We start from the raw sequence: 11,196 nt of genomic DNA on the forward strand, positions 1-11,196 counted from the left end.
AAGGTGTTGACCTGGCCTCCAAATTCCCTAGAACCCAAACTGATCAATGCACTGGAACAAGCCTGACAAATTATTTTAGTCAAATATTTTCTGTATTCTCAAGAGGTTCTCTATATTTTGAGAACGTACCACATAGCATTTGGAAGACAGAGCTGGGTGTTTACATAAAACAGTCTTCCCTCAGAAACCAATGTTTTTCCACAAAGTATTTTATCATTTCTTATTAAGATGGTTCTTTGCATTCTTACCAGCATTTGCAGTTGATGCTTTTAATGCTTTGAAACTCAAACCTCATCTTCACCCACTTTCCACGTAGTCCATCAACCTGCAAATAGGAACTACAGATGAAAATGTATCTTCTTGCATATCTGGCACATTTACATCGCACTGGTCTTTCTTACTGTGCAATATCCTTTGTAATTGATAATTTAGTTTTTTGTTTTTTTATATGAACCACTGTAGTGAAAAAAATTTAACCGAGTTTGAGGCTTGATTATTATTATTACTCAGCCATTATTTGAAAATTTCTCCCATGGGGCTTTTATTGTGATACTGTATCACAGCTGTATCCTCAGTGGAAGAAGGTGACAAGCGTTCAGAAAGCAAAGGTAAGAGAGAGATTTAAAAGGAAGTGAAAGGCAACAGAAAATGCTGTCTGCCTGTGTGTGATTGAGGAGAAGCAGGCTGCATTTTATTCTCTCCCCAAGTGAGGCAGAGTGAATACAAAAGTTACAGTATATAAAAAGGACAAGAGGAGTCCATCCTACTATCAAGCCACTCTTCTCCCTACCGCTCTTTCTTCCTCACTGAGACTTGGCAGAAGGATGAGAAATTACCAGTCATGGGTCTACAGCAGACTGATGTTTGAGGGAGAGTAGATCTCATATGCAGGAGTGGGCTTCAATAACTGGGGCCGAGTGTAAAAGGACATGACTGTGTGGCAAAGGGCCAAAAAAAAAAAAAAAGTTGTGCTTTTTACACTACATCTTTCACATCTCCCGATTTCAGACACACATTCTGCCGACCTGCGTGCTCAGAGACCCATTTTTTGTTTTTCTGTCTTGTGGATTCAATGTAGTCGTCACCTAGATCTAACATATTGCAGTTCTTTGCCTGCGTCACCAAGACTTGAACTGTGAGTTAAGAAAATAGAAAAATAGCTGCCACTTATGAGAACCTGCTTTATGTGCCGTTTGAAGATAATTGCTCTAGAAGTGAAGGTATTGATTATTCAGCTTTTGATTTTGTTTCTCCGTGCAAATGGCCAGAGAGACCTTGACTTTAACTTTGTTCTGAGTTTCTGCTGAGCAGGGAATATGTCAGACAAATAACTAAACACACACTACACGACACTCATCACTGATGACATCGTCAATGTAATGCGACGCATTGCTGCATTAAAGGAAAACCAGCTTTCCACTCAGTTTGTCTTTATCAGCCACAGGATGAGTGGCCATCCAAACACAAATAACAGCAGGACATGGAAACGTGTTGCACATGCATAATGCAAAACAGTGTCGCTTCGCACATACTCTGACAATCTTGTTCCCCCACACACACGTTAGATTAGAAATATGAAGTCTTGTGCGAGGGTTTAGATCACAGAAAGTGAAGTGAGGGTGGCCATATTTTGCCTTAGAAACAGCACCAGATCCCCAAGGCATAGCTCCATTTTTTAAGGTACCATGCAGGAAGGTTGTTCCAGCATCTTAGAGAATTTATCACACTCTCCTGGTATAAGTTTTCTCTTTCGCTTTTGTCTCTTTGTTGAATACCAAACTAACTAGATGATCAGGTCTCACAGTGGGTCACACATCAGCAGCAAGACACCCTGTTCTTCTTCTAGCCAAAGATATTCTTTATTCTCTTGCTGTATATTGTCAAGCTGCATAATAAATGTGGGCCAGTCAGAGGCCTCCCTAATAATCATGTGATGGATAAGAATCAAAACATCTAAAGTGCCAAAACCTTTTGCACAGTACTGTAAATATATGTTAATGTACACCATACCATGATGATAATTTTATCCACTAGAATTTGTTCAAGATCTGATATAATGTAATGCAACCACATTTTGCTACTGTGCCATTTATACAGATTGGAAAGAGGGAAGTGTATGTGCGTATGTGTGTGTGTGTGGCGTTATCATGAACAAGCCTTATCTTCAGCTGGAAATCTAATCATTAGCTTGCTGCAATTTACTGTACTCTATCAGTGAATTTGTTCAGGATGTGGGCACGTGTTCAGTCACGTGTTCTGCCATGTATACATTACAGGCCTATAATATGCATGACAAATGATACAACCCACCAGTTACTCTTATTATTTTTATATTGCATTTCCGATTGTACAGTAAGACATCCCAGAGGGATCATTAGAGGCTGTGAGCCACGAACAACAGGGACTTGGAACAATAAAGATGGCATTTTAACCTAATTCAGAATCATTTGCTTACATGAGAAAGAAAGGTTATTTCAGAACAGTTAGATTAGAAATAATTATACAAGACATTTGTTATTTTTTGCAACCAGTGAAGTAAACAAAAAAAAAAAGACAAAACAGAATAGAACTTTGCATTATAAAAAAAAGACACGCTTTTGTTTAAGAAATAAAAATAAATTTGTAGGTTATTCAACTTTTTGGAATTTAAGTTTAAAGTATTAGAGAATGTCTGGAAACACTGAAAATATTGTTTTTAATTCCCCGTCTTCTTACATTTTTTAATCCGTACATTGAAGCAACAGTACATTTTTCATTTTTCTTTGCTGATTGAGCAGGATGTTCCCTCTCACACACAGGCAGCGTGTATTCTGTTTACTCAGAAGAGTGATATGATCGGTAGTTTTGGTACACCCGTTTTTAAGCGCGATGATTAGCTCGCAGCAGGTGCTAGCTTGCCACACAGTCCCTGGAGAGCCTCACAGGAAATACCAGCTAATTGCTGCAGGTGATAATACCACACAATGAGGCGACCACCTTATAACATGAGAAATGAAAAATAACGTGCTAAGTAAATCATTTGTCTCCACTTGTGCAGTTGTAGACTTGAGAAAATGGGAGGTGGGGGGAGGGGGATTACCGCAGGCTATCATGATACTATAGGTCCTAAATATTTTTTAGCTAATCTTACATGCATCATAAAAAAAGTTATGCATTTTCACGTATGAATATGTATTTGTGAACCGATTTCCATCTTTCATCTTTACTGATGTAAACAAACCATAACTTTGATGTTTTGAACAGTGAAATGGGAAACGCTGGTTTTGGTTCCATTTCAGCTGATCAGAGTTCAGTCAACTCTAATTAGGTTCACTCTGAGTCAAGAGCAAGCACGGCGAAGATAAATAATAAAAATAAATAAATAAATAAAATGAAGGAGAAAAAAAAAAAAAAAGCCATAATCACTGGAGCTCCACTATCCTATTTTAATTCAGGTAGAAATATTAACGTGCAACAGTGCATATTTATCCTTTAAAAAAAACAAATAAATACAACAGGGCAACAGCCAAGCCTGATTTGAAGGAAAGAGTCGACACTTTTACACTTTATTCAGTGTAATTGACTTTTCCAGCATTTATTAGATTGATGTATTAGACTTTAAATGTTTGGATATATCTAAATATTTGAGGACAAAACACAGATACTAGAAAGTTAAGATGAGACTAAAGATAAAACATAATACACGCGGTTAATTTACAGACATGTGACTACATCTCAACATACAGTGTAAACAGTGTAACTTAAACAGGACTTATGGTCTGCCTCATTACACTTGTAGTCAGCGTATTTCCAAAAGGTAACTGCCTGTTTTTATAGTTTACAGCAGAGACCTAGTTTCCCCACACAAGCTTTAAATTGCATGCCCAGACACAATCACATAGACACACACACATGATTGTAAGCATTTTGCATTACGGTGGAACACTGTCGTCTGTCAGCTATATCCTGCTTTATTACAAGAACATGAATCCTCCCAGGCTATGCTTTGTTTAGGTGTGCTATAAAGGGGAACAAGATGTTTTTCTGCAGTATTTCTTACACAGATACATTCTTGTATCTGTGTTGTTCTTTTCAACACAAATGCAAAATACCCTCAAAACATTTGAATTTACTGTCGTCTAATGGGAGTCTCTGTATTAACTTATGAGCGATAATAGTCCTAATCTTTTTATTGTTGTTGGTGACGGTGGTACTAATTTGTTCATGAAATATTGGGGTTAATCCTCGTCTTTATGTTAAGATGTCGTCATAATTGCGGTGCACGACTCCTCCCAGCTAATTCAAGAAGGGGAAAACAAAATGAGTTTAGCGGAGCGGAGACATGCAGGTGATGCTGAGGCAAACAGCTAGTGATAGCACCCACATGTCACTCACAGCAACCACGCCATGAATTATGGATAACTTTAAGCCTGGATACAATTTAAACAATTTAGTTATGCAAAATTTACCCCTGTACATTTGTCACAAATGACAACCTACAGAGAGTAAAACAGTTTTCAGTAGCAAGCTGTAAACATCTTTATTTCTGTTATAAATTTGGGCATTTTATTTATTTATTTATTTATTTGCACCATAAAAAAAGTAATAAAGAAAGAACATTCACAGAAATGCCCATTTAGTACATCTGCGTAAACCTTTTTCAGGCCCAGAGGTTGCAGCTTGGATGTAACATGAGAATTGTGCTTTTCAAGAAACTGGTTGCTGGAGCTCTGATACCATTAAAATTTTGTGATTTTGTTTCTCAACTTAAAGATGTCCCTTAAAAACTGAACGTCTTTTACGATTCTTGGTTTTCCGGGTCATGGCATGTCTAAAAACAAAGCAAAAACAAAGGCAATTGGACCCAGTACTCTCCTGCAAGGATAAGCAACATCCTCTTATTGCAGGCTAGTCCTGGGATGTTAACAGACCCTAGTCAAGTGAGTTTCAGTTGGTAATGACTGACAGACATTCCAGATAAAAACCTTTACTCCCCACCTGTCACTTAGAACTGACAAAGTCACTCGGATGAGTGGCAAATCATCTTCAAGGAAACTCAAACAAGTTCAGCTGCCTTTTGTTTTAGCTTTGTATATAAAAACAGACAATACTCTAACTGTGCAACGAGGCTACAGTGCACAGCAATAGGAGGTTGGGTAATACTCTACAGTGTATTGACAAAGTGATGACTGCCCAGCAACAACCACGTTCATTAAACAGTGGATATTAGGATCACCGGGATATCTGCTCAGTCCTGTCTGAATCAATAGATGTAGAGGTCAAGATGATGCACGCACAAGTGAGAGTGTGCATGTGTTTCAACCTGCGCAGGCCTCACCAACTCATCGATATCCTCTCACCTCTCTGTCTTCCACCCAGATGGTTTATAAGCCCTGGCTGTGTTCTCAGTACTTCCAGACCACCCAGATGCACTGCAGCAAGCGAATCCCCTGTGGTCAGTACTGCCTGGAGGTGCAACAGCGGTGCCCCTTTGTCCTGCCCGACAACGATGATCTCATTCACGGAGGCAGCCCCAGTTTTATATGCACAGGTACAAAATAATCATCATAAATTTCATGTATTGTTGCTTTGTAATTTGATCTCAAGTGTTTCTTTTTTGACATGAGTGCAGTGCATGCAGATGTGAAACCAGAACTAAAATAAAAGAGCGCTACTTCCCCAAAACCTGGTATTAAAAGCTATGAGAAATAAACTATTCTAACCTCTGCTGCTTGCACACACACTTCATTTCTCACAGTTCATGGTCTAACTTACAGTACAGTGACTGAGCACATGGACTCAGAACTTAATGCCTTACTCAGTAATGCTCAAAAGGGATACACAACCACTGATGGACACAGCAAATACGTGTGACTTTACAGTTACAGGACATTCTGTCTAATCATCAGACCAACAGAGTGATACACCATAACAAATTACTGCCAGTTACTCACAGCACATAGAGTCTACTGCACCATGGGGCACTGTGACAATAAGCCTGTATGTACTGACTTTAGGTGCTTTAGTTCAAGGTATTTTAATCTCTCTGGCACTAATGTGCGGTTCCAGGACTAAAGTAAAGCAGTGCATTTGTAGTATGCTTTTGCACAACCTGAAAGATTTAAACAAAGTAGGCCGCCATCCTCATTAGCATACATTGAACATGACCTGACCCCATATTATCTCTAAATGTTAACCCTAAAAAATGGACCACACAGCGTAGACATGGTCATGGTTCCATCCCGACTACAGTCGGCTACAAACCGTAAACTGTAAGCATATATGTTTCCAGTTGTGTTTTAAGAATGAAAATAAAATGCTGGTCTACTTGACTAATTAGTGACATTCAGGACCGGAAGCTGAAAAAGTATTACCTCTTGAGCAGGGTTTAGTTCTATTCACAATAAATGTATAGTATCCTGCTTCCTCGGGCAGAGATAAGGGAGGAGTGAGATCCTGAAATCCTTGTGGAAACAAACTGTGTTGACCAGTATTGGTGAACACAATGACACGTCCACCCCAAAACACGCACAAAGGCAAACAGACACTATTCTGAGTCCTAACTCAAACTTAACCTTGTGTGAATCAGTTTGTGGTTGGGAGGTTTGCTTCATCAATATGACTTGTGACTTCAACCATGTGTCGATGCTGCCCTCTGGTGGCCATGATGAACATCAGTTTATATTTATGCACAGCTTTGACACATTACATTTACAGAAAAATGTGAGAGTTGCCAGTTTGTGTCCGTTTTTGCATTAATTATTTTTTAACATAGCATGTCAAAGGATGTGGCTGCTTTATACTTCCTCTTTGACCAGTTATTAGAGCTTTTAATATTTTACATCAACGTGTCAGTTTGTCTTCGATATCGGCAGTGCATATAGTAAATAAAATTAATAATTCTACAATATAATTAAACAATACTTTTCTAAAACAGCTTATTGTTAGAGTAGGATTTGGCAATACATGTGTTGGGGATGAGCTACGGAATATTCGCAAGTATTGGACACAAACACACATTTATCATGTGGGTGCCAATAGTGCCAACGCACACAAACCAGCACACAACAAGGCTCAAAGTCAACAAACAAGTTGCTCGTGCAACTTCAAATAATCCAATATTAGTGCGCCGTGTTCAGTTCAACAAAATAATTAAGCATTTTAATTACGCCTACATTTGATGTTTTCTCAGTTAAAGTGCTTAATACCATTAAGTATTAACAACATTGCACAGCTAAACCACATCACTGCAGTAACTGCATCCTTCTTAACCCTTGTTTGTACATTTTTTTAATTATTTTTTTCTCATTTGGTGATCATTTTGGCTGTGTTACAGCTTGTGGCATGAATTTCTGCAGGAACTCTTCTTTTCAGTCAAATTTTCATCATTTATACTCCTGTGATGCTTTTTTTTTTTTTTTTTTCCATAAATCACTTAAACTTCAGACTTTCAATTGTTTTCAGGATTTTAACCCCTTAAATGCCAGTCTGAAAATATGAAGTATCAAATGTTGTTTTACAAAAAAAACCCAAATATTTTCGATAAAACAAACAGTAAGTGGATGGGGCTTTGGTTTTGATGAGAGAGCTAGATATGTCAAAGATTAGCTATGAAATTGATTTGATTGTATTAGTATTTTTTATGTAGTGAAAGATACTCCCCTGGTGGCCAAAAATGCCCCATAGACTTCCATTATAACCACAATTTTTAGTCTAACTGTCATTACAGTATAAACCCATACAGTCTTTTTTTTTTTTGACATTTTTACTGTATTTGATCAGAACCATTTTCCTACTGCATGAAATTCTTGTAAATTTGCCATAATTATGGAGCCAGTGTGTGTTTATTTTTAAATCTGACACTACATAAAAAAATCAATTTTATTCCTAATCTTTGACATATCCAAGACTCCAATTACCACCAAAGCCTCACCCCACTACTATTTACTTTATTTTTTTGTAATGAAATCATTAGACTAGCATTTAAAGGGTGAAATCTTGAAAACTATTGAAATTGCTAAGAGATTTACGAAAAAAAGTAGAAAAAAAATTGATGCATAAGGATTTTATGGCAGTTTCTTTGTGCATGTACATTTTTGCCACAAAGGTGTCGAGAGGGCTGTAAATTTGAGGAGGGCATAACAAACTAAAAGTAGCACTCACCAATGGCGTCGTAGTCTGCCTCACAGAACTGACCGCCCAGCTTTAAGTGTTGGTCCTCCCCTAGTAAGTGTCTCCAAACGACCGCATTAAAAATGGCGTACGAAAAAATAAATAAATAAATAAAAATACTGGAAGTAGTTGTGAACGAACCATCACGTTTTCCACCAGCACGCAAACTCACAGCCCGCCAAAGCTTGTACTTAATCAGCACACCTGGGGGCTAATTTGTGATGTGATGCGTTCAGGTGACGTTTGTATGTAGGAAATCTCTCCGCACCTCCACAAAATATCTTTTGGAATTTGACACAGCACAACCACCGACGTATTGCAGTACTTTCATGGGTCCTCTTGACATGGTTAAGCTAATGGCAGTCGTATTTTCAACTCAGAGTTCTCTCCTCACATTAGCAGGAGCAAGCTGTGACTTTTGGATCTACTGTTTTAATTTTAGTCCTTGTGTTGATGCACTAAATTCTGATCAACTATGTTTTTCTTACTATATTAAAAGTGTTGTATTATTAATTTACACTTTGAATTGTTTTAATGCACAAAATGGTATACATTTTAAATATCCTTTGCACAGTTTTGATACAGCAAATGCAAAGGTTTAGATGCAAAGACAAGGTTTGTATGTATTGGCTAAACAGTAGTCCAAAACATGAAGATGCACAAACAAACGTGAAACAAGCTGTTTATATACGGACCAGCAGGTTGCATATATATATGCAGCATATTCAATGTGCATCTGTTACTCTTTGTATCTTCATACACCCTGTCTCCTCAAAACAACCTCTAGGGCTGCTGGAGGACTATCCGTCAGGTGTGGACCCAGATGCAGAGTGCTGTGACGTGCGGTGGGACTTGAAAGTGGACAACCGTTCCCGGGGGACCCTGAAAAGAACTCACCCGCCATGCCAGCACCGTACCTCCCTCAGCTCCTCGGCAGCCTGCAGACTGTGTAACAGCCGGCTCAAACTCTGCCTGCTGGTCCTTGTCCTCCTACACACTGTTGCCAGCCTCACTGCATCCCACAATGCAACGGGACTGGGCCTCCCCGCCATCACGCCTCTGGAGGAGAGCCCTGCCAACGAGGAGTGATAGAGAGCTGCCAGGAGGGGGCGAGGTTGTTGGGGTGGGGGATTCCCTCGCCATGGCAACCGATATGGAAAAATACAGCCACAGTTGAGCGAACGGCTGGAGCTGTGCGCCTGTGGACATTCTGCAACACTTTCTGGCAAACTGGGAAATGTGGGAGGCTTTGAGATGAAAGACACACAAATCAATCAAAACAAATAAATAACTAAACAAACAGACATGCTAAGGGATTCAGTCCCTTAGGTAGGAGAAGGGGACAATACCACAGCCTTTGTTGAGAGGGAAGGTCAGCTTCCTTATGGCTGAGTTTCTCTCACTACGCTTTTTTACACTGTGTTCCAATTATTGGTTTCTGTTGCACTGGCTGACTATGGAATAACACAATCATATTCTCTTTCTAATGTTCATCCTTTGTGTTTGTTTCTGGGTCTCTCATACAGGAAGAAAATGTGTGCTCTAAATAAGACAGATAATGTGTAAAAAATTAATTAGCTGCAAGTTTGTATGTGTGTGCGTGTGTGCGCGTGACGGTTTGTTTTCTAGATTCACAGCGTGTGTGAAGGAATGGGTGACCTTGCGCGTGTGTGTGCATGTCTTTGTGTGTGTGTGTGTGTGTGTGGGAGGGAATGAGTGTGTCTCAGAGAGGTATCCTAAAAGTCTACCTAACAGGCTGGTGCAGCTGTTGATTTTACGGAGGCCCCCTCGGATCTGACTTAGCCCCGCCGTGCCGGTCTGCTGGCCGCTGTCCCGCTGGAACTTCGCCGGGCTCCAAATACGCTCCTGATGTCCGTAACAAACTCTGCGTTTGACAGAGGTTTATGGTTTCCCTTCACTTTGTTTAGTGAGATAATATTCACCTATTTACGCTGTATTGCAAGGATCAAAACATGTGTGTAATGAGGGGCAAGTAAAAAGCTTATCACGTGGCTCAACTGTGAAAAAAGACAGGAAACAAACATGCACTTATTATTATTATTACAACTTGGGCCTTTTATTAATTTTGACCATTTAACTGTAATTCTTATTTATAAGCCATATAACCATGCGACAACACCGATACAGGAAACACAAGCAATCAGTTTACACAAAACCAAGAACATCCAAACTATTTTAGAAGATACAATTATAAAAACAATTGTAGAAAATGCAGAGAATGTCTTCCTCAGCAGATGCTAATGAAGATGTCAGCAACTATGTTCGCTGACATATGACACGACCCATGCTTATAGTATGTACTCCCTCAGTGCGCAAAGGAAAACAAATGATGATCTGTATTTGTCCTTGCCATCGATCAATTTCTAAACCTTCTTTTAAACAGAAGGTTTAGTTTTTATCAGCAGTGACACCTCCTAGTTTTTACCACCATATGCTTCACTTTACCCCTGGCTGCTGTAGACGTTTAAAACTGCAAAAACAAAACCCAAGTTGTAATAAGTCAGAGCGGTCACTGAGCCTTCATGCTGACATAAAATAATTAATAGGACTGAGCCTTATGAACAAAATCATTTCACCTCAACAGTGACTAGCTGACCATTAATCATTAAAACAAATGTGTTTATACAACACGGTTTGAAGATACTAACCAAAATATTAGGACTTGTTAACTTGGTAAAACATTACACCAGGAATAGGCTAGCTGTCAGATATGTTCTTCAGTGCACATAAAAGTATATATATATATATAAAACAAAAGCACAGATAGGAAAATCTTATCTCACCAAACAAAACTGTCTTAAATTTGTCTTATTCCAGGATTTTATTTCGGGAATTTGGCTAAAACTCAGTTCAGATTCTGGTCACTTTTCAGCCACATGGCTCAGCAAATCCAATGGGTCAATATATTTATCGCTGTTGCTCCAGGCACAAAAGCTTTGAGTTTATATTTTAAAGGTACTATCCAGTCAAACAGTGTCAAACGATGGTTACAGAAGGTTCCTCCGCCTCCTCCGCCTCAGACGT

General features: G+C 39.0%; 1 protein-coding gene across 1 annotated transcript in view; it reads left to right on the plus strand.

The window, feature by feature from the left end:
* Positions 1–10,123, plus strand: part of nalf1b (NALCN channel auxiliary factor 1b) — a gene marked incomplete at its 5' end in the record, with an annotated part of 72,462 nt that extends 62,339 nt beyond the window's left edge. The window contains 2 exons of the mRNA XM_084544802.1: positions 5,359–5,530; positions 8,939–10,123. Coding sequence (XP_084400928.1) covers positions 5,359–5,530; positions 8,939–9,240 — 474 coding nt within the window. The 3' untranslated portion in view covers positions 9,241–10,123. The remainder of the gene's footprint in view (positions 1–5,358; positions 5,531–8,938) is intronic.
* Between the last annotated feature and the right edge of the window lie 1,073 nt (positions 10,124–11,196).

The sequence above is a fragment of the Chelon labrosus genome, assembly GCF_963514085.1.
Source record: "Chelon labrosus genome assembly, chromosome: 5".
Classification (NCBI taxonomy): Eukaryota; Metazoa; Chordata; class Actinopteri; order Mugiliformes; family Mugilidae; genus Chelon; species Chelon labrosus.